Below are 23,754 nucleotides of genomic sequence, written 5' to 3'. Positions count from 1 at the left end.
GAGAGAGAGAGAGAGAGAGAGAGAGAGAGAGAGAGAGAGAGAGAGAGAGAGAGAGAGAGAGAGCTGTATGTTTGTCCGAAGCGGCAAACACTGTGCCCGTAGACGGCTTACTGCTGCGTGCCACCTGAGCTGTCTGCCCGACCTGCAGATACACCGCAGAACATTCGCTGTTCTGTTTTCTTTGTTTGCATGTAGCAGCATTTAAACAGCAGCAGCTGAGGGCATCCGTTCACTCCAACTGGCGAGTAGACGGGGTAGGAGCGCAGAGGCGTCCCACTTAAATAAAACAGCATTATTATTATTATTATTATTATTATTATTATTATTATTATTATTATTATTATTATTATTATTATTATGCAATACGAAAGCATTCGATTATTATATTCTACTAATAGTATATACTATAAAATGCTACACTGTATCACATTACATTGCATTGTGCTATTATACTATATTATATTTAAGTATAATGTATTATACTTTATATTATATCATATGGGATTATGATATATTACATTCGTACTGTATTATATTGCAATACATGTTATTATACTAGCTTTTATAATGTTACATTGTCCTCTGGTCTATTTTACTCTATTTTTATTGTTAGTTTATCCTTTTTTCTTATAGGCCACTCACCACTTGCCCGGACAGACGATCCAAGGCGTACAGTTTCCGAGTTCAACTGTCATGGGTTTATTAAATATTGGCTCAGCTGGAGGCGAAGGAGGAGTCGGCTGGCCCCAAATAATGCGGTAGGCGCTGGAGGCGGCCCCTGTACATACACCGCAAGTACGCCGCACTCCGTACATTGTACAGTGTACACGGATGATATTTACAATGTCATGGCATTAGGTACGCTGTGATATGCCTTCAAAATGAGGCAGCTGCGGCAGCAGCAACAGCAGCAACAGCAGCAGCAACAGCAGCGACAACAGGTTTACGCTGTGCATGCAGAAAAACAGTCAAATTAAAGGTATTTATCCGTTCCGAAATAGATTTTCCTATAGGTTATTCTATTATTCCTTCTTAAGGTGTAGCTCCACAGAAGTGATTATATACGACAATTAGCTATTAACCAGCTATCAATCATGGGGATAAGAATGCTGGGGACGGTGCTAGCGCATGCTGGGGTGTATGCACGTATGCTGAATCTTTGCTGCTAATGCTTTACCCGTCATAAACCACTTCTCCACCTCTGGGTGATTAAGAAGGGCCATTCCTTCTTCTACTCCACCAAATATAAACGCCGCGTAGTCGTTCTCAACAAGAGGAGCAAATATTTTATTTAAAGGCTTCATTAACTTCGAGTTAAACGGACTCACCTACACGCACCCAGCAAAGAGAAACCCTTCTCTTACGGTGTACATACACCGCAGCTTACCACCTCCACTCTTTGTTTTTTGCTGCACTCAGCAGTGCCATAAAAACCAAACAGCAAATATATCTTCAGACAGATTTCTTAGTTAAGCACTGAGTGGAGAAGAGAAATGCTTCTAGGGGCATCAGCACAAATGCAGAAACCAAGAAAAAGACATAACTCAATCGGCGCTCTACACCTTCCGGTGCAGTGGCTGCGCTGCTCTGCGGTGTATGTACACTGGGGTCTCCGCTGTGGAGTGTCTCTACAGCTGGACACAGCATGGATGTTTTAAAGGGAAGTAAACAGAGCCCCTCATTACCTTGTAGACGCAAACTTTGTTTTCTATGAACAAAGACGTCAACAAATCCACGGGGCCGTCGACTGCAGATCAGAAAGCAGAGAAAACGAGAGAAAGAAAGAAACAAATGCAAAAACGGAGACAAGCTGCAACAAAAATAAAAATAATGAGGAAGTATCTATTAATAATAGTAAACAATAATAAACACGTAGTATTAATGTGCTTGAAATATATAAGTGTACATATATATATATATATATAAAAGAAACTAAAGAAGAAAATATCACAAACACAACGCTCAGCTTCTTCGCTTCCTCCTTGCTGTGTACGTACAGTTTCCTGCTCCCAGAACTGCCGACACTCCTGCTGGCCTCAGATGAATCATTTCTTGTTCTACAGGGCCCTCCACCATCAGCTCCATTGACCCACACGTTACCAATGTCGAGTGCAGCAGGCCTTTAGGACCCACCTATACAGGGAACAAACAGCAGCAGCAGCAGCAACAGTAGCATCAACAGAAACAGCAAAAGCCACAACAGCAGCATCAGCTTTCCAAGTTACAATGGGGCTCCGGCGAGGGTGTGAACGGGTATAGAGAGGATACACCGCAAGCAGGAAGCAGCAATGAATAATTGTCATAATGAGGGTCATCATCACCATAATAATAATAACTGTCATCATCAATTAATTGAAAGAATGTAAATAATTACCTTCACGAAATATCTCTGAGGTTCTCCTTCAGGGGTCGGCGCTTCCTTCACTTGCAGGGGCTGCGGGGGGGCCCCTGTCTTAACGATGGATTCATAATATTCTCTCAGAATGCCCAGCCAGTTGCTGATCAGCTGCAGCAGCACCCGCAGCAGTACCAGCAACCCATCAAGCTGTACGTACGACTGTGAGTGTACATACACTGCAAGTGAATGAAGGGGCTCAGCGTACAGACGCCCACATGGTAGAGAAGGGCGCCAGCGATCTCTAAGCCGCTACAGCGCCCCCTCTCTTCTCCAGAGTTCCTGCACACTGCCCCAAATCTAAAAGAGAAAAAATGCTGAAGAAATCCTTAGGGCGGTTTAATGGACCTAATGAGAGGCCGGTCGTTAACGATCTGCATATTCTGAAATAACCGTGTGGGGAAACGAGACAAAACAAACAACTGCAACAACAAGAAGAAGAAAGACTCAGTGAACATTTGGTGTTCAGGGTGAAGGTGTACGTACCATTGCTGAGTGCAGCCAGTGTGCAGCAGTAGATGCGTTCTGCAGCACAGATAAGTCGTCGCTTTCAAGAGCGGCATAAGAAGGAGAAGAGGCACCACCATCTCCGTCACGTTTAGAGATAGAAGCTGCCTGCAACTCTTCGCAGTTTGCATCCAAGTTGTCCATTAAAATATCTAATATTTCAAGTTTTCTTTCGGGGGAAAGAGAGGCCCATTCGTCCTTTTTCGCCGCCACCCGCGACACTACGGAGCCTATGTCCGTGTTTGAAGACATTTTAGCAACAAGATAAACAGAGAAGGTCGCGGTAACCGCAGATTTCTAATTGAGGAAACAACAAGAAAGCAAGCTCAAACGAAAGCTGGATGTCGGCGGCGCTAGGACCCACAGAGTCAGCTCTGTTTTCCTGGAAAGCAAAAGAGAAGGTAAATGAGTGAAGATATTATAATTGAAATAGTTTTTCCTTCAGAAGAAATGTCAATAAAGTCGCACAGCCACAGCTGGATGCCAGCCGTCGGGCACACAAGGGTTGGAGTGTAAATACGAAGGACTTAGACCTACAACGGTTGAAAGAAAGGTAAAACGAGCGGTAAATAACCCAATTAAAGGGAAAATGAATTCCTCTTTTGTTCCTTTTTACGCGTCTTTTTATTGCTTTCACCTCAGCTGGTCAGGGGCGGTGGGAACCGGCAGTAATCATCATCGGTTTCGGCGTTGTTGTAATGCACGCGCACTCCACTAGGCTCTCTACTGAGCGTCTAGCGGCGTATTCCTGAGAAGAGCACGATATTAGGCGATATCAGTATTCAATAAAACTCATTTAAACAGCAACTGTGAAGAACGGCGTTACAAGAGCACACAGCCCTTGGGGGCTGGCTGGGTAGCAGAGGCGATTTAGGGGCGCAGGCAGCAGTAAGCTCTCTTTCGGCTCTTCCTTTATACATTAGTAAACTAGGCTTCTGTTTCACATCTGTTATCTAGTTATTTAGTTCATTTCCCAGAGGATTCGCTCGGTCTGGCGAATAATATAGAGTGTGCAGCGAAATACGTTTGTATGAGGAACACATAGTAACTAACGGATGGGAGTGAATGCAGTGCACTACAGCTATGGTCTTCATCGGTCTTGAATAAATGCATGCCCAGCTAAAATACTAAGGGACAGAGTTTTAAATGAGTATTTAAATTGTTTTAATTTATTTTTTTATTTAAATTCGAGTAATTAAGCAGCTTCCCCCCCCAGACAGCAGATACGCGCTGCTCCTGCTGGATGGCGTTTGTGTTGCATGCGACGAATCGGCAGCGTCGTGACTTCATTTGTTTTTCTCCCAATTGCAATTTTGTATATTTATTTATATTTTTAGAGGTATTCGAGTAAAAGGGGGGTGCGCCGAGCACTTCTTATTCATCTTCTTTCTTGCTGTTTGCTGCTGCCGCCGCTGCTGCTTCTGTTTCTGCCTGATAGAAAGCATTTTCAAGATGGATATCGCAGCGTCCGTTGCGTCTGCCTCTGCAGCTTCGAGCGGTTTGGGTGGTTTGCGCGATGTGGCGGCATTAGATGGGGATTTGTTGAACAGTTCTCTCTACGACGGCTTGAGCTCCTCCGCTGCTGCTGCTGCTACTGGTGTTGGCGGTCGTGCTGCTGCTGCTGCAGCAGGAGGCCCTCCTCCGTCTGCATTTACTGCTCCGCATCCGCTTGAGCTGCAGCAGAAGCGGTATCTGCATGCGCTGGAGGAGCAGGAGCTGCGGCGTGCTGCTGCTTCTTTTGGGGTCCACGCTGCACTACGACTGAAGACAGAGAGAGAAATGTGTGCAACGACCCAGCGGCTTCCGGGTCTTTCTTCTTCTCTTTGGGGGCTGCAGGTGGTGATGGGGTTAGATGATCAAATCCTCGCAGAGGATTACTTAGGCAGAGAGAAACCAGAAGTTGAGGGCGGCCCCATGCTGACTGTACATGACCGCATTGAACGCGCAATGGGCATTTAAAGACCCAGCAGCAGTGGAATATAAACAGAGAAAAGAAAAGTTATTCATATGCACAAGGCAGACAGACATGACGGACGGACGGTGGGGCGCATTTGTATGGAACATCGCCGCGTGCAGCAGCAGCTGCAGCAGCAACTGCAGTAGCAACTGCTGCATTAGGCGATGTTCTTATAAGCAGCAGCAGGGGTAATAGACAGCGCCAGCGGCCATCTGTCTGTATTTCATGGAGTGGGGGAAAGGCCGATCAGCTGTACGTACACCTGGGGAATTGGGAGGGCTTTTACGCTGAGAAGCCCAACCTGCGACGACAGTCTATCTTTTTAGTTATTTATTCTTTTCTTGCAAATACAACCTAAAAGTTGTGCCTAAAGATGTTGAATTCGGTGTACAAACGGCCGACATATTTCCTCTTTTGTCATTCCAACTTTCTTCTTCCACATCATTTGTTGTTTGTTACTTTCTATTTATTATTTATATATTATTATTATTATTACTAATTATTATTATTATTATTGGTTCTTTAGGAGCCGTACACTTCAATCAGAATTCTATGCTGTCACTTTGTTAGGCCGACTGAGGGCTGGGGTTAGTTTAATTATGCGGAGGGTCGTAACTATGTGTTTGCATTGGGGACAAATTAACAATACTCAACATGTCTACACTATACATCTACGAGGTGTACATCCACTAAAACAGTATATCTGCGAGTTATACATACAGTACAATATTACAATATCGCGGCCTACGCATAATACAATGCTGCATCTACGAGGTGTACATACACTGCAACAAGGAGCTGACTGCATGCGCATTTGCCTGTGGCTGCAGCAGCTGCAACACCAGCAGCTGACGGCTTCTGCAGAACACTCGATAGAAGCTTATTTGTCTTTGCTATGTTTCGTTCGTCTTTGCTTTTCTCTGCCTCTTGTGAGCAACAGGACGCCGTCAAAGACGCATGCGAGAAGCAGCAACAATCGTATCTCGGTGTCGCTAATGATATCGAATTGCATTTTCAGTAGTGCTGAGCCGATGCTGGAACAAACAAACTAAACAAGTCATGAAGGTGTTCCTGGTTTGAGGAGGGATATCAATGCATGCACGCATGCACGTACACACTGTATGTACAGCGTGTTTGCATGCACTGTCGTTTGCAAACAACACATATCGCAGGTTAGTCTCTCGTGAATGCGCGCTTTATCAGCGGCAGCCGCCGACATACATACATATATATATATATATATATATATGTATCTGTAAGGCATACCTATTGAAGTAATATAATATATATATATATATATATATATATATATATTATGTACATATATATTGCTGGTATATGTATAATATACAGTTAATATATTAATATATAATATTATAAGATGCATGCATCTATTAGATGTTCTCATAGTCGAGTTTGCTTTCAAGTTTTTTGTTTTCTGCGATTTTTCGTGCGGCTTTAAAGAAGTCCTCTTCAATGACGTAATCTCGGTCGGCGCGGATTGCGAACATGCCTGAAGACGAACGAACAAATGTTAATACATAGTGCAAGATGAATAAGTATAAATCAGCATAAATTAATATCAATAAACGCTAATAAAGGTATATATATAAATATATATATTCCTGAATAATAAACCCATCGTATGTTATACACCACCTACCGGCCTCCGTGCAGACATTCCTCAAGTCGGCGCCATTAAAGCCGTCGCACAGCCGGCAAATCGCTTCGAAGTCTGACAACAGAAAACATAAATAAATAAATAAATAAATAAATGGGCATACTTTTAAATAAAGTAGAAAAATAGATATACTAATTAATAGGGAAAAGCCCTTGTCAAAGCCGTGTACGAACACAAAAAACAAAAAATAAAACAGAACGTCTGGCTGTTGCTTCGCCAAGTTGTTCATTGGTCTTTCAATTTGCTTGCAAATTGCAAATGTGCATGGGGTATAAAATATTTCTTACTAAAAATCGAACAAATATACGCTGCGTTATATTAATACAATAATCCACTGTTATTCATATATTGATTTTGACGGATTATTATTATATACACTTTAACGCACTATTATGATGATGCACATTTTAACGCATTTTCAATATACTACGCATTATAGAGTATTATTTTTATTATTCTGTGGGTAGTTGAAAAACGAGGAAAGCAAAGAAGAAGAGAAAATATAATAATTGTATTTGGGCTAACCGATGTCGCCTGTCTTTGCTATTTTGCTCGAATGAATTTTTAAAATGTCAATGCGTGCGCTTTCGTTAGGCATTGGGATTTCAATCTTTCGGTCTGAAGACAAAACACGGGACAAAACAAAGCTGTATGCATGCATCTGCATATGCTGCACACACGAGCACATGTATGCATGCAGATGAGGGGCAGCGAGCTGCCGTATTTGAAAGTATAAAAGTGGAAGGACAATCATATCATTCCCTTCTAATCAAACAATAGGCATGTGCGAGACTCTGTTATCTATACACCCCAAACTGCTGCTGCAGCACAGCTGGAGATCGACCCCCATGCATCGCCACTCCCCTCCCTCCCCCCCCCAATCTGTTGAAGCAGTGCTTAGAACAGCAGCAGCAGTGACAGCAAACAAGAGCAGAAACCAGAAGCAGCAGCAGTATCAGCAGCAGCAACAGTTCCCCTAGCAGCAGGAGCAGCGCCAGAAGCTACGCACCAAGGCGCCCCGGCCTCATGAGTGCGGGGTCTAGAACGTCGGGTCTGTTTGTAGCCATGATGATTTTCACCTGCCCCAATTCATCAAATCCATCCAGCTGATTCAGCAGCTGCACATTAACAGAAAAGACAGAAGAAAACACAAAACACGAATAAAAGAAGAAAAGGACAACTGCATAGATGCACAAACTACGCGAAAATACACCTTGTTGTTCACAGCAGCACGCGTAACAACTCGGGGAAATAGCACTGTGTAATCCAACTAGAACATACACACAAGGGAAGGATTCAATCGTGCTGCTGCTGTTGTCAGGACCACAAGGAATATTCAGAAAGGACATGAAAGGAGAGAAAAGCCAGGAGCGTTAAACACGAACTTGGAAAATAACAAACAAAAGAGACACAAAACAAGAAAATGCAACTGGAGGGAAGGAAGATATCGAGGAAACGAACGGAAAAGGCAAACGAGAAGAACAAACTTGTGTTAGTGAAGATGTGAACGCGATGCACACAAATCAAGCATTTGAATTATATTAAAAACAAAAACTCAACTCTCCATAAAGAAGAATCAACAGTCAAGTTGAAGCAAACTTTTTGAAACTGTACTTTAAAAACACTCACCACTTGAATTTGACTTAGCACTTAAATCAGGTTAAAATAAAGCAAACCAACTAAACTCAGCATTTAAAACAAATTAAATTAAATTAAATCAAACATTTAAATCAACTACTTTAATTAGGTAAGCTTACCTCCATGAGCGTTCTTTGAATTTCACGATCTGCTGAAGTCCCTTGTGAAAATCTGCGGCCTCCGATGGCGTCGATTTCGTCCATAAAGATGATGCAGGGCTGATGATCCTTTGCATATCCTGAAAAGAGGGGGGAAAAAAATATATGAAAGTAAAGGCTTAAAATTCAACCTAAAATAAATGCGGCTACTGAGGTGTCTGGACAGACAAACATCTCCCGAGTGTACGCCCAGCTCACCGAACATTTCACGAATAACCCGCGCACTTTCGCCGATATATTTATCCACAATTGCTGATGCCACAACTTTCATGAAGTTGCAGCTCATGTTCGACGCCATAGCCCTAAAAAGAGGAAACAAATCATATCACGAGTGTGCCTCAAATACATGCAAATATATATTAATTCAAATTTGAAAATGTATATAAAAATATACGTATAAATCATATAAAGATAAATAGATGAATATAAAAATATAAATGCGTATTGACGAACAGTATATATGCTGGTTTGCGCGGTAGCCTCGAGGCAAAGAACGAGGCGGGAAGAAGAAAAAGATAAAAATCCACTTTGAGCAATCTCATAAGAAAAACCATCAGGATCGAATAAAGAAGCGCATCAGAATATCTAATAAGCAAAATAGTAATCATATTATCGATACGTATCAAATGACCTAATAAAGGAAAACGTAGAAATCTCATCCATGCCATATCATAATTTCCTTGAAAAGCAAATACTATCTTCAACATAATAATCAACTAGAGACGCCTTGTACATCGTAGAGAAAAAAAAACACAACAACCCCTCACCTTGCTAAGAGCGTTTTGCCTGTCCCGGGGGGCCCGTAAAGAAGAACTCCTTTTGGTGTTTTTATTCCTACGCGTTTAAAAAGCTCCGGATTTGTTAGCGGCAACTCCACCACTTCTCTCATTTGTCGAATTTGTTCGCTTAATCCCCCCACCTCTGAATAATGAACATTTCCGGGGTCTTCGTGCAGCATATTAAACACCAAAGGATCCACTTCCCGCTGTAAACGCCGCATCACCGTCAGCGTCGTCATATCCTGCAAACATGCAAACGAACAAACGAAGAAAATATCTTCCAAGCACACGACTCACCCGTTTAAATAAAAAGGAGAATGCTTCTATGATGCATGTGTTACTGATATATGATGGACTGTTGCAATGCGTCTACATTATACTACATGTATATATATATATATATATATGTGTGTGTATAAGTAGTGTACATTATTATTTGTCTTTGATTGGTAAGACAATTCGACAGACACCCGAATGCAAACACGCTTCATTTCATTGCCTTAAGCTTTAAGGGCAACCCCGGCAGAAATAAAACCCTAAACCCTAAACCGCAGATTAATCTTACCAGCGCCACTCGCGTTCCTGCTGTGAGAAGCGATTTGTTTAGTTTGGGTTTGCTGCCGACAACGTAGCGGGGCCCACTGGAGGTCTTTACGATAACTGCATGCACCAGGTGAAACAGCAGCAGCAGCAGCAATAACGGCAACAGCAGCAGCATGTCCTGTTCTTATACATCCCTCTGTTCATACACGACCACTAGCAGCAGCAACAGTGGTAGCAACAGCAAAATGAGAAACAGCAACAGCTGCAATAGCAACGCACATTTCTCTGAGTCCAGCTGCCGCAGCACCTCCCCAATTAGCTGGCCGACTCCCTGAAGCGCCTTTAGGTCATCTTCTGTTTTTTCGTATTTCTTTGACTGCAGTTTTGTTTCTTCTCTCACTGCATGCACAAAAGCAGCAAAAAATAAACTCTCTACAGAAATCTGCCGACGCAGCTACCTGCCCTACTGCGGCTTCTGCTGCTCTCCCTCATGGAGTGCTCGTCAACTGTTGCTGCTGCTCTTGCGGCTGCTCGTCGTTCCTGCTGCTGTTGCTATTGCAGATTCTGGTGGTTGCTGTTACTGCAGTTGTTGCTGTTGCTGCTTTTCGTGTTTGTTACTGCTGCTGCCGCAGCTACTCGTGGTTGCCGCTGCTCTTGCTGTAGCCGCCGCTGCTGCAGCCCCGCCAGCAGCAGCAGGAAGTCGTGAGGAACTCACGTTTCTTGACTCTGGCTGCCCATTCTCTGTGTTCTTTGACTTTGGCTACGTACGCCCGAAGGGCTCGCGCCCTCTCCTCTGACTGAGGATTCGCGGGGGCCCCAGCACTCGGCTGGTTTGTCATGTTTGGGGGGGGGATGGTAGGGGGGAAGAAGGGGTGAGGAAATAGCGAAGGAGGGGTGCTTGGGCTGCTGGTTCTTTCGTTTGTTTATCTGATGCTTCTACCGTTTTTTGTTACTTCGTTTTAACGAATAAAGAGGCCGTCTTCAGACCTCCATGCAGCCGCCTGACAGCACAGCGAATATCATTTCGCAGGAAGGACAGAAGTGATGATAGAAAACAGCGCACCCTGATCGTCTTCCCTCGACTGTTACCTTTCTATACACCGCATATGCATGCAAAAAAAGTCACAAAGAATGATATTTTCAGATCAAAGTAAGGGAAGAAAGCACTGGATATGAAGTACAAGGAGTAGCCGCATGCAGACACCAGAAAACCTAGTTGAGGTCTAAGCAGGAGTAAACGAAGGCTGAACCCGCATCAAACTGCAGCAAGCACAAAATATTGAATATTTGCCGGAGCGGATCGTCTGAGAGGGAGAAGAAACAATAATTATAATATGCACAGAGGTTGTCAGCACAGCCAGGCGGCGCAGTAGAGCAGCGGCAGCTGATTTTAGACTTAGATTCGAACCCCCTATAAATTAAAATAAAAAGAAGAACTAAATAAAAGAATTTAGTGCTTTGGGAGTTGAACGAATGAAGAGGAAATGCAAAAGAAGAGCTGCCGATGTATTTGCGTCAACGCGCTCACCTCGACGCTGGCCTGTGAATTGAACGGAAAATTATCAAAAAATGTGCAGAGTCTTCTGAATAATTACAATTTATTTGAAACATTCATGAAGAAATGCAATGCAAAACGCACAAAATGGCTTTCTAAGTACAACACATCACAGCATGCACGTCGGCTGCGTTGTGAAGCCAGCAGGGGCTGAAGGAGTTGCGGCGGATTTAAATAGATTTATTTTCAGTTTCAAATAGTATTTTTATTTGCAATTGTTTTGTTATTTCATTAATAATGCATTCAAACAAATAACGCCATTGCACGAGAGCCCCTTCTATGACCACTTTAGCCTTGCAGTTGTTGCAGCAAGTCTGCTGATGCAAGTTTAAGGAGTTATACTTGTTTTGTTTATGCCGTTGTTTATTCATTTTTTAAGAAATACAAACAATTTACTTTGCGTTTTTCTTCTGTCTTCTCTAATTCTGTGCTCTGTGAAAGGGAGAGAAGACAGTATTAATTTATTTTACCCTTGAAGCCTCTCCATTCTTCTCTTCGAAGAATTAAAACATAACAAACGCATGCATGTTATATACATTTATTAAGCATTTCCTCTGAATTATCCGGTTTATCTGGGCCTTCCTATTAGTTGAAGTCTATCATCCCTATGCTTATAAAGTAGGGCCTTTGTGTTTTCTCTCTTTCTGTTTCTTGTATGATCACGTGCTTAGGCTTTAAAAGAAGGGAGAAGAAAAGACAAAAAATAAGCGAAGAGAGATCAAACACACTAAATAAAAATAAAAATAAAGTAATTAATAACAGTTATAATAAGGCGGTACTACTATCAGAGAAAAGCGGCAACAGAGACAGAAAAATGCAAATAGAAGAATTAAGACGCTGTGCTTTTGTTGGTTTCCTTTATAATATCTCCTCAAATAAATACATAAAGAACATTATTTGTCTTTTTTGCTCTTTTGCTTCATTTGGTTTATTAACCAGTACTCGCCTATTAATATTACGCTGTTCGGCATTTCTTTGCAAATAAAATGCTTTGTTTCATATACTGCAAATTAATTTTTTAAAACAAAATACTTAAATGTCTGTTTTTACTTTCATCAGTCACTTATTAGCTGAAGTGATTCTTTTATTCAAAATACTTAAGCCAAAATTCTGTCTTTTCGCTAAACATTTCATCTATTTGATTAAACACAAGAACAATTAAATAATTAAAAAATAAATATTTAATCTCTTACCAAATCTTTCATCCTCTCGAAGATTAACTTCATCTTTCTTGCAAATGTTTGAGCTTTTTAATCAAATGTTTGATATTTTCAATTAATAATTTAATCTTTCTTCATTGCGTCCCTTTATTTGCATCTTTTCAATTAAATGTTTCATCTTTTTAATCAATTATTTCATTTTTTAGTTAAATGTTTTATTTTTACCCAATATTTTGTCTTTTTTATTAAATATTTTATCTTTGCCTGACGGTTGGTTGCTGAGGAAGGCGGGAGTCAACTAATATTTATTACTTTTTTAGTAAACAGTTCACCGTATTATTTATTATTATTATTTTTTTTATCTTTTCGCTGTCGTTTGTTTAACAAATAACAGGACTAAGACAAAACAGAGCGTTGACTGTTGCAAGCGTAAAAAGAAATAAAACTTTTTTCTTGCATTTTTCAGCTCCGCGGTAACCATATTAGTACATGCTTGCAGCTACCTCACGGTATTGAGTTTTATATATATATATATATATATATGTATGTATATATTAGCACAAAGAGGGCTTTGCTAGCTGCTGGCTAGTTGGTAGCTAGCTAATTCCTACCAGCCTTCTTCCTTGATTCTTTTTTCTATCTTTTTATGCTGTATTGTTTTCTTCACTGTTTCTTCTTTATTGAGATTAGTAAAAAATGCAGTTATTATTTGTATATACTCTCTACAGACTCAGGAGCCTTTAAGCTTGCCTGACTGAACCCTCACCACAGCTGGCAGCCTCTTCTTTCTCTTTGTTGCTTTTGCTTCTTTATTCTTATTTTAATTCTTTTTAAGCACCTTCTGCTACCGTTTGAATATGACGATGGGGGGCGCGGTGGCTTTAAAGTGTTTATTATTCATTAAACAAACACAAAACAAAAAGCTAATAAGAAAACTATTTCAAAGTAATCAGTCAGCACCGCTCAATTGCCATGCATTCGCGGTAGCTGGCTTGCTAGGCGGTAGCTAGCTAGCTAGTTGGCTAGCTAGCTATTCAGCTAGCTTGCCAGCTAGCTATTAGACCGTTCTGCTTGTTAGAGAGCGCATGACGAAGAGAAACAGGCACAGTGAAACTCTAAACAATAGCCACTGCAGAGATATCTAAGTGGAGTCTTTGTTTTGTTTTGTTTTGTTTTGTTTGGTGGGGTTTGTTTTGTTTTGTTTTATTCTGCTTTGTCTTAGTCGTGATGTTGAAGATGAAGATACAGAGAACAGCACAACCCAACGAATGCAAACAAACTCCTGTGCTGTGCGTTCGTCTCTGTTGTCTCATTCACTCTTTTCTCTTGTCTACGCTTGGCAATTTTGTTGAAGTCCCCCAGTAATACAAAATGTGCATAACAAACCTCTTTGCATGTCTGGTTTCCGTAAGATACGGCTAAATAGATAAAATCGTTGCGCGAAAATTGAAAAAAATGAAGCAAAGTCGTTTCTTGCAGTGACGTCACTGACTAATCGTCTAAAGCGATAGGCAGTGAATTCTGTGCATTAAGTGGAGGCTTTGAAAATAAATTAATTGCCTCTTCTTTATATCTCGAGGGCGTTTGTCTTGAGATGCTGTTTGCTGCTGATGCAGCGCAAGCAGAAAGAGGTGTCCTTTCATCGCACTCCAGTATAGAAAAGAGGCGTCGACTTTTATTTTACCTATTTGAGCTCGCTATATCGTCAACAAGACTGTTGGAGGAACGGGTAATTTCAAGAAAATTCAGCTGATGTGCGCTTCTTGCTTCGTGAATTTGCTGCCCTCGTGTACATATATTGCTATTTTCTGTTCAACTTATTATTATGTTAGAGAGTAAATCCATGCATTGTGCCTAATTAATTCCCTCCTGCAGCAAGTTTCATTGCAAGACCGCGGAGGTCGCATGAAAAGTCGGCTGGGCTACTTAAAACGTGCAGAAGAGAGTTTGATGAATACCTAGGGGCATAAATTTCAGTGAAATATTGTTATTTGCAAATTAATAGAGCAAAAACACTGAATTAACCTCACATTTCCGGTTTTTGTTGAATGCAACAAACCATTGGTACGGTGTAGAGACACTCTGAGGTCTTGGGCTCTGCTCGGCCTCATCGCATCGCATGTCTGCTGGGCTTCGCCCCTCTGAAACTTTTTTTTCTTCTTTTTGAGTCATTACTTGTGTTTTCAATGTTTTGCTGGGGCAATTCGATTAATATTTCTCGAAACTTGAGCCGCTTGGCTCGAGGCAGCATCCGTCTTTCTTGTTTAGCAGTCGATGAGGAATGGCCAGTGGCGGCGGCGGCTTCAGCTGAGAATACGAGAAGCGGAGAGGGAAAAGGGCTATACAATAAATTAGAAAAAGCCCATGAAGGGAAATAAAGCAATGAAATTGCAATTTCAAGGCCGGGAAGGGTCTGGAGAGGCTGATGATGAGACCTGTGAACTCGACGGCGATGGCAGCAGTGTACAGCGCAAGGAAACAGCAGAAAGCAACACAGTAAACCCAACAGGCCCTTCGCCTCCTTCTCCTTTCGATACTGCAGGATGGTGTAGCCGTTTATTTTTCCGCTGGCTGAACGACGTGACTGTGCGGTGTCTGCACGGGTCTATAGACCCTCAGGAGCTGCCTTCACTGAAGCAGGCAGACATAAAGGAGATGCACAAAGGGCCTCTCGATGCCTCTCTTCTGACTGAAGAGCTGCATCATGCAAAGCCCTCCATATTGAGGGCCACTCTGCGTCAGTTCTGGAAGCCAGTTGTCGTTGCAATGCTGTGGGCGATGGTGAAGGAGATACTCAGCTTCGGTAATACTCTTCTTCTAAAGGAAATCCTGAGAGAAGGAGAAGAGACACAGCAGGACTCCTGGAAACAAGGTCAGGAAGCAGCCGGCAGTTTCTTTCTACTCTCAACACACCAAATAATAATCAATATAATGCTTCTCGGTTTACTTGCTTGCGCTGCAACACATACAGCAACAGCAGCAGCAACAGCAACAGCAGCAGCAACAGCAAAATCAGCAGCAGTCAAAACAGCGTCTTCCGCCGGGCTTTTAATTTTGATGTATTTGCTGTTTGCATTTTGTTTGTTTTCTTCCTTTGTTTGCTGTTGCAGGCCTACTGGCAGCAGGGACCCTCTCTGCTGTGCAGCTGCTTCTCGTGTGTATGGACAGCCACTTAGATTTCTACACGTGTAGAATATCAATTAGGGTGGAGGCGGCGCTCTTAACTTCTATTTACAAGCGATTGCTGCATGCAGAGAGTGCACGCAGCCCTGAACTTGTCATAGTGAGGAGGAGCCCATACACCCGAACTACTGGCCGAAGCACCGCAGAGGAGAAGAAGAAGAAAGCAACAGAAGCAACAACAAGCACAACGCCTCTCTATCCTGAGAGAGAAGACAAGAAGGGAGCTATATTCAATATTGTCTTCGTTGATATTCCTTCAATTGCAGAGATGGTGATGGCCTCCGTTGATCTTCTTCTTCTTCCTCTTCGTATAGGGCTTGCTGCTCTTTTGCTGGCTACGCAGGTAAGAAGGAGATGCATGCAAATGAATGCCTCTTTCTTATTCTTATTATTATTATTTTTCTTCTCTATCTTCTCCTGCAACAAATAAGAGTACTTCGAAGCCGACAGTGGCAGTATAAGTGCTATTGAAGCACCACAGGTAGCAGTTATAAGTAGTATTTAATATATGATAAGTATATTTATATTTATTATTGCACTTTATTATATTATATTGTATTGTATTGTATTGTATTGCACTGCAGTGTCTATAGAGTGATATTGGGCTGTACAGCGCTGTGGTGTACTTTATACTGTACATTATTACTATCATTCCCATTATTATGTATAATAACATATATATAACATATATTATCATACTTCGGTATGATATTACACGCACGTGTATTATATATCAAATATGACAGCACTAGCAATAGTATTATTATATTTCGTGATGTCCTGACTGAGACGTTTGCATATTTTTATACTTTTGCATCGCTACGTATATATATAATATATATATACATATATATATATATATATGTTATACGTATGGGTACATAGAGAGATATGTATAAATATATGTATTTAAATAGATATATATGGTGGGTGTACATATACAACGCATATTAAACATCTCTTTGCACTTCTAGGCAAGTGCTATTTGTGTGGGTAGAAGGAAGAGAGAAGGTAGGAGAAGTTGTTAATATATACATTTATATAATATATATGCATATGTATCAACATGCATGCAAATATATATGCATATTATATATTATGTAATCTGCTGCTTTCGCTCTGATCGTTAATAGCATAAGGATGAGGCGCTACAATTCTTTTTTTGTGTTGTTTAGGTGGGCGTTCACTGCATTCCGGGTGTATTGACGCTTGTGTTTATTGTTTTATTTGCTATTTGCATTGAGACCTACAACAGCTTTTTAAAGATACCCTTTATGGTAAGCATTTCCTGCTGCTGGCTGGTTTGTCTTCTCTTCCTCTTTGTTTTTTCTTTGTTTTTCTCTGTCATATTAAACTGCTCTACCGTTAGCAATAAACATCACTGCACTCCCGCTGTCTGCTTCTTACGCTCACCGATAGCAGGTGCTGCTGCTGGTGCTTACTTTTAATTAATGCCAGCAGCAACAGCAGCAGCAGCAGCAGCAACAGCAACAGCAGCAACAGCAGCAACGGCCAAAGCAACTCCTCTAGACGAAAAACGCAGACCCTAGCTACTAAACAACAAACCACACAGCAACAGAAACAGCAGCAGCAGCAGTGGAACAGCAGCACAAGAGCATAATAAGCTCAGAATCTACTGCTACTGCTTCATAGTACTTGCTGCTGTATAATAAATATAATGTGTAAAGGTCTGCACTGTTTGCAGGCTGAGAGAGACTTGCGGCTGGAGCGAAGCCACGAGTGTCTGAGTGAAATGCGTACGGTGCGGCTATTGGGGTGGGAAGACATCGCTGAAGGTTTGATAGACAAAGAAAGAAAAAAAGAATTAAGATGGGGCACCTGGCGAATGTACCTCTCAGGCCTCAGCTACTGGACAAGTGGAGTCGCGGGTTCGATTCCCACACAAAAATATAATTATATATATATATATTATTAAACAAATTACTCAACTTAAACCACTAACAACAGAAACAATGCTAATAACAACGCTATGTGTGAATAGACCTAACAAACAACAAATACAAAACACACGACTAAAAAAACAAACAAGAAACAAAAAACAGAAAGTCGTTCAGAATAAAAACTGCAGCTGCTAGCTCCACTTAAAAATAATGCAGCAAAGAAAAACCTGTCTTGTTGCTGTTGCTGTTGCTGTTGCTGTTGCTGCTGCTGTTGATGCTTCTGCTGCTGCTGACGATGTTGTTTTTACTGCTTCTGCTGTTGCTGCTGCTGCTGCTGTTGGTGATGCGCAGGAGCAGCTACATCTATTGGGACCTTCGCTGCTTTCACTTTTCCATTGATTAACGGCGGATCAGCGGTGAGTTATTGTTTATTTGTTACTTTTTGCTGGGGTGTATATGCAGGTAGTGGTGCATGCATTGCGCCTTCTCTAGCATACATGCATCTTCATCTATTTTCTTTCTTTTATATTTTTGCTGCTTCTTCAGCAAACAACAAATATGAAGGCTGAGTTGGTGATTCCTATCGTTCATGTGCTGGACAGCTTCGTGGGGCCCTTAGCAGACCTGCCTTATACTCTTTCTACTTTGATAGAAGGCAGCATTTCTCTCAACAGAATCCGCAGCTATATCTTTAAATCCCAGCCAGTCGCGGCGTTACCCCCTCCTGCTGCTGCTCCTGCTGCTGCTCCTGCTGCTGCTCCTGCAACGACAGGCCAGCAGCAGCTCGCCCCAGAGAACGAGCCGCTGCTGCACACTGTCACACGCGGAACAGGAGATGCTGATGATAGCCAGTTGCAAGAGCAGCAACAAGAGCAGCAGCAGCTCGATGCAGAATTGGTTCAAGTTTCCCGGAAGATGCTTGAGTACGACTTCTCCGCTGCGCGGGTTGTTTATTTGCTGCTGCTGATGCTGCGTTTGCTGCTGCTTCAGTTGCTGCTGCTCTAAGCGTTTCCTTTTTCCTGGTTATTTGCATTGAAGAAAATTTATTATTTGTTTTATTTTCGCTGTCTCTCCCCGCTGTTGTCTTTGATCTGCTCAGAGCTGTCAACGACCCCAACGTTAAAATCCGCTTCATCTCTGCTTCCTTCTCCTGGCAGCCTGCAGCAGCAGCAGCAACAGCAGCAGCAGCAGCAGCAGCAAGAGCAGCAGCAGCAGCAGCATATCCTTGCGGCGTTCCTCGTGTGTTGGTGTGCCCAGCTGCTGCTGAGGCGGAACTGCGTTTATCTCTGAAGCGAATAACTCTCGACATTAAGCGAGGTCAGACTGTCTTAGTTACGGGGCCCCCAGGCAGCGGCAAGACAACGCTGGTGCTTGCAGCAATACGCAAAGACACTCTGCACCTGACGGAAGGCGCAAAGTATATCAGTGGAGGCCTCGGATTAGACAACCAGCAGCACATCATCAGCAGCAACAGCAGCAACAGCAGCAACATCAGCAGAAGCTGGGGTCGGAGGCAGAGACATGCATCGGGTTTCCTTGCTGATCCTTCTCCTGCTGCTAGTGCTGCTGCTGTTGCTGCTGCTGGTGCTCCTGTAGGGTATGTGCCTCAGGAGCCGTGGCTGTGTGGAGGCACTGTTCGGGAGAATATAACGTTTGGAGAGTCTTTTCATTTCCCCACGTACACCGCAGTGGTGGAGGCTTGCGATTTAAATAAAGATTTTTGCGGCTGGGCGCAGAGAGATCTCCGCCTAATTGATGAAGGAGGCCTAGACCTCAGCGGCGGGGAGCGTGTCCGATTAAACATAGCTAGGGCAGTGTACAGCTGCAAAATGCATCAATATAAAACAAAACAACGATTTGCTGAAGCCAAGCAAATCAGCAACAAGAGGAAACGCGAGCTGGCGCAGACTCTCCGAGATGAGGTGTACAAACAGCTTCTCGCTCCTCCTCATGCTCCTGCTGCTGCTGCTGCAGAAGAAGGCAAGGAGTATCAACTGGGTGCGGAAGAAGAAGAGAGTAAAGATGAAGGGGAACAGAGAGAGGCTGAAGAAGAAGAGGAATGCTTTGGTTCTCTGCTTTGTTTTGATGAATGCTTTAATCACTTAGACCCAAATGTTGCTTGTCTTGTATTTAATAATCTCTTTGGCTCCAACGGACTCCTCCGCGACTCTGCTGTTCTCGTCGCCATAAACGACAGCTCCCTCATTGCAATTATGAAGCAATACGACGCCCTACAGGAGGCAAAACAACAGCAGCAACAGCAGCAACAGCCACAGCAACAGGAGCAGGAGCAGCAGCAGCAACAGGAGCAGCAGCATACATCAGAGTACGAAGGAATTTATTCGTCTGTTCCCTCTGCTAATCGCCGCATGCAAATTCATATTTGTCGTTTGGTGGAGGGCAGCATAACTTGGCAAGGCGACGCAAATGCCTTTCTGGGTTTAATAAAGAAGAAACGAGAAGAAGCAAAAGAAAAAGAAGAGAAAAAAGAAGAAGAAAAAGAAGAAGAAAAAGAAGAGGAAGAAAGCATGGAAACAATTGAAAATATTCTAGCGGCAGGAGAGGAAAGTCGCAGCAGAGAGAAAGAAGAAAAAGAAGGTGTAGATACACCTCAACCTTTAAAAGCAGACTCTTTATTTGAACCCCCTCATATTCCTCGCACTCTTCTCGCTGCTGAGGAAACCGCCAGCGGACTCGTAGCTTTCTCATCTTACATCTGGTGCGGCAAGCATTGATTCTGTTTGCTGCTGCTGCTGCTGCTGCTGCTGCTGCTACAGTTCGCTGCTTAGATGCTTCAGTGGCTGCTGTGGCTGTCAGCGCTGCTTCGTCATACGCCCAAGACCCTAAACCCTAAGCAGCCGCGAAGGGATGTCTTTGGTCTGTGTTTGAATTGAATGCCGGGCGTTTTGTTTTTGTAGCTGTTCTCTTCCTGATTCTTTTTACAAATTGATTAATTTATTTGTTTTGTTTATGCCCCTCTATGTCTGTCTCCTAATCTGTCTGTTTATTTGCTGCAGGTATTTGAAGCAGACGGGGTGGTTGTTGTCTATCTTCTTTTTTCTAGTGTTGTCTTTCGGAAGCATTTCTGATGTTTTAAGTGATTTGTGGCTGGCTCGCTGGACGGCCCTAGAAGACGGAGTAGAGACAACAGAAAAGGATTTACTCAACAGCAGCAACAACAGCAACAGCAGCAGCAGCAGCAGCAGTTCCTTTGCTCCGATTCACAAGCACTTCCTGCTCGTGTTTGTTGGGTAAGGAGAAGAAAGGAGGGGGGCAGAGGGGGCAGAAGAGGGTTGTTTGTTTAGGAATATGAATAATTCAAGCAAAACAGCTTCTTTCCTTGTTGTCTGACTGCGTGCAAATGAAGCTGTATCCGCCTGTCCTTGTTGCGCTGTATTTCATTTGTTTTCCATTTGTGTTTGTTTGTCTTTCGGGTGTATCTCCACAGGCTTGTGAGCGTTAATATGATATTCGAATTAATAGAAAAGATTATAGGTGCAGGGGGGTCTATGCAGGCAGCAACAACAATCCATACACAACTCTGGACAGCCGTTTGTAATGCTCCCATGTGGTTTTATGATTATAACACAGTGGGTCGCATATTAAATCGATTTGCAACAGACATTTCTATCATTGACTTTGGTATACTTCGAAGAATCGGCTTCTCCTTCACTGCTGCCATCTCTTGCGCACTTTCTGTAGGTAGAAACACAGAAAAATTTTGATTTGAATGCAAAGGAATATTCAATTAGTATTGTTTAGTCACCACACAAAGAATTTCCTCTGCTTTCCTCTTTAAATCGCTCTGAAACAGCGTTAAAAACCTTCATTTGCATTGTTTATGCGGTGTATGTTCTCTGCTCAGGTTGTTGTTCTAAGTATGGCGTGCTATTGGGTTATTCCCGTCTGGCCGTTTGTAATTCTTTCGGTTTATTTGTTGGTATTTCGATATTTTCGAAGTACTTCGAGAGAAGTACAGAGGGCCTCACTGATTTCTTTCTCTCCTCTTTGCAGCTGCTTCAGCGAAGTAGCGACGGGAAGCATTATTATTTCTGCTTTAAAGAAACAAAACTTCTTCGTTAAAGATATGATTTACCATCTCGAACTCTGTCAAAGAACAAAACAAACACAGTGGGGGTAGGCCGTTAAACAATCTCTTCATACACAGAACCTGATTCCTTAGAAGAATACTAATTGGATATGCGCAGTAATATCCTAATATTTAAACTAGCATTATCTAAATGATATAATCGTTACAAAAGTTTTATTTTCTAATACAGCATTATAGCTATTTGCAGCTTCCTTGTCTGTTCATTTATCTCCTCTCTTTATTTTATTCCCTTTCAAGCCAATCCCGAAATGAATTGTTATTAAAACGGCAAACAACACCTTATAAAAGAAATTTCAACCTGCATGCATGCGCTGTGCTTGTTATACGTAGAGTTAATTCATGGGCGTCAATCCGTCTGCAGCTGCTGCTCTTTCCTCTCGTTGTTTTAAATTCTTTTTTACCTCGTCTGTCGGCCTTGGCTGGAGAGAGCGCTTTTAATTTGGGGTTTGGGGGAGAAGGCGAGGAGACCGAAGCAGCAGCAGCAGCAGCTGCTGCTGCTGCTGCTGCTTCAGCACACAACATTGGCCTTGTCGGCCTGGCTATTTCTTATTCTCTTTCTATCGCTGGGGCCCTTCGGCGATTTCTTAGCAATGTTACTGCTATGGAAAGAGACATGTGTTCTGTGGAGCGAGTTCAGGTGCTGCTTTTCTTTCTTTCATTCTTTCTTTCTGTCTGTCTGCCTTTCTTTCTTTCTTTCTTTCTTACTCTTTTGGTTTCTTTGATTGTCTGTTTGCCCGTTTGTTTCCTTTCCTTCCTTGCATTTTCCCCCTTTCATTCGTTGTTTGTTTGTTTGTTTGTTTGTTTATTTGTTTGTTTGTTTGTTTGTTTGTTTGTTTGTTTGTTTGTTTGTTTGTTCGTTGGTTTTGCTCGCTTGCTTTTTCGTTTTTCTGTTCATTTGTTTAGTCTCGTCTTTGCCTCCTCTTTCTTCTTGCTTCCTACGAATCTTCCTCTTTGCTTAATTGCGTCTCTAGCCAGCAGTTTGAAGCTTTATTTTGTTTGCTGCTGTTATCTCTTTTTTTCTTTTGTTTATATTCATACTTCGTTCTTCTTACCTCTTAACTCGATCGGCACCGGACCCTATTTTGATATATATCCACTGCGGCATTGATTGCAAATGCATTTGCAAACATATTTACATCTCAATGGTGGTTGATGCTTTGTATTTGTTTGCTTGTTTGCTTTTCGCTTGCATACAGAGCTACCTGCTAGACACACAAGTGCCTGCAGCAGGAGAAGAAGAAGAAAAAGAATACCAGCAGCTTGCAGCAGTTGAGAAAAGCCTAGAAGAAAGACGACTTAAAGAAAAAGCCTTGATTATTCTGCCGGCACAACGCACAGGCGTTGAATTAAAGAACGTAGAAATCCGCTACCGTACATACACCCCAGAAGATAGGGGGGCCTTCCGAAAAGAGCAGCAAACACCTCTAGACGCATCACAGCAGCAAAAGATAACTGCAAAGGCTGCTCCAATTACAGAAGGCAATCAAATAGCTAGAGATTTGGAGGCCAACGAACCAGCAGCAGCAACAGCAGCAACAACAGCAGCAGCACGTCGCCCTGCTTTTCTCCTCCAGCCGAGCATAATTGACTTCTCTGCTCACGTAAAACCCGGAGAAAGAATTGGAATCGTCGGACGCACAGGAGCCGGTGGGTTGTCTTCTTAAGGTGTATAGGCAGCTTGGGGTGTATGTGCAGCTTTTTTTGAGTGCGTTTATTAGAAAGCTGTAGCGTTATTAGGAGGTTATTATTGAATATCCAAAGGATTTTTAGGAAGAAAATAAAATATTTTGATTTCCCCCCTCTTATTTCTGTTTGTGCGTCGATACACCTCAGGGAAGTCTACTTTATTGCAGGCGTTGTTCGGGCTTCTTCCCTGTCATAAGGGAGATATATTGATAGACGGGGTTTCAATGAAGCAAATGCCGAGAAATATAATAAAACAAATCGTAGGGACACTCCCCCAACGCTCTCTCGTCTTTAAAGGCTGGACAATACGAAATGTCGCAGACCCAACTGTGAGGCCTCCCCGTACACTCCTAACGAAAACAAATAAATATTTACAGCTATTTTAATGTGTATGTGTATGGATAATCTGCAGATATTATATATATATATATATATACAAGAATATATTGTCATATGCATATATGTATATATATACGCATATGAATGAATATATATATATA

The 23,754-nt window shown here is 42.3% G+C and overlaps 4 protein-coding genes across 4 annotated transcripts; 2 read left to right on the top strand and 2 right to left on the bottom strand.

Moving 5' to 3' along the window:
* Positions 1–107: 107 nt before the first annotated feature.
* On the bottom strand, positions 108–3,154 carry EAH_00014630 (hypothetical protein, conserved; the record flags this gene model as incomplete). The annotated part of the gene is made up of 7 exons (XM_013394233.1): positions 108–142; positions 674–778; positions 1,178–1,328; positions 1,686–1,747; positions 1,998–2,133; positions 2,375–2,506; positions 2,882–3,154. The coding sequence occupies 7 exons, from the start codon at positions 3,152–3,154 to the stop codon at positions 108–110; spliced, it is 894 nt and encodes a 297-aa protein (XP_013249687.1).
* A 1,200-nt stretch (positions 3,155–4,354) lies between these two features.
* On the top strand, positions 4,355–4,861 carry EAH_00014620 (hypothetical protein, conserved; the record flags this gene model as incomplete). Its single annotated transcript, XM_013394232.1, has 1 exon — positions 4,355–4,861. The coding sequence occupies one exon, from the start codon at positions 4,355–4,357 to the stop codon at positions 4,859–4,861; it is 507 nt and encodes a 168-aa protein (XP_013249686.1).
* A 1,392-nt stretch (positions 4,862–6,253) lies between these two features.
* EAH_00014610 (26S proteasome regulatory ATPase subunit, putative) lies at positions 6,254–10,497 on the bottom strand (the record flags this gene model as incomplete). The annotated part of the gene is made up of 10 exons (XM_013394231.1): positions 6,254–6,372; positions 6,523–6,594; positions 7,066–7,158; positions 7,550–7,658; positions 8,298–8,416; positions 8,535–8,638; positions 9,104–9,357; positions 9,681–9,775; positions 9,938–10,057; positions 10,374–10,497. 10 exons carry the CDS (start codon positions 10,495–10,497, stop codon positions 6,254–6,256), a joined length of 1,209 nt encoding a protein of 402 aa, XP_013249685.1.
* Positions 10,498–14,737: 4,240 nt separating this feature from the next.
* Positions 14,738–23,232, top strand: EAH_00014600 (ABC transporter, putative; the record flags this gene model as incomplete). Its single annotated transcript, XM_013394230.1, has 11 exons — positions 14,738–15,176; positions 15,484–15,899; positions 16,732–16,833; positions 17,262–17,352; positions 17,809–17,873; positions 18,004–18,380; positions 18,557–20,176; positions 20,556–20,708; positions 20,906–21,099; positions 21,323–21,369; positions 22,765–23,232. The coding sequence occupies 11 exons, from the start codon at positions 14,738–14,740 to the stop codon at positions 23,230–23,232; spliced, it is 3,972 nt and encodes a 1,323-aa protein (XP_013249684.1).
* Positions 23,233–23,754: the final 522 nt, after the last annotated feature.

Source organism: Eimeria acervulina, genomic scaffold (genome assembly GCF_000499425.1).
Source record: "Eimeria acervulina Houghton genomic scaffold, Eah_scaff86, whole genome shotgun sequence".
NCBI lineage: Eukaryota > Apicomplexa > Conoidasida > Eucoccidiorida > Eimeriidae > Eimeria > Eimeria acervulina.
The sequence above is the reverse complement of the archived record's forward strand: the minus strand, read 5'-3'. Positions and strand labels throughout refer to the sequence as shown.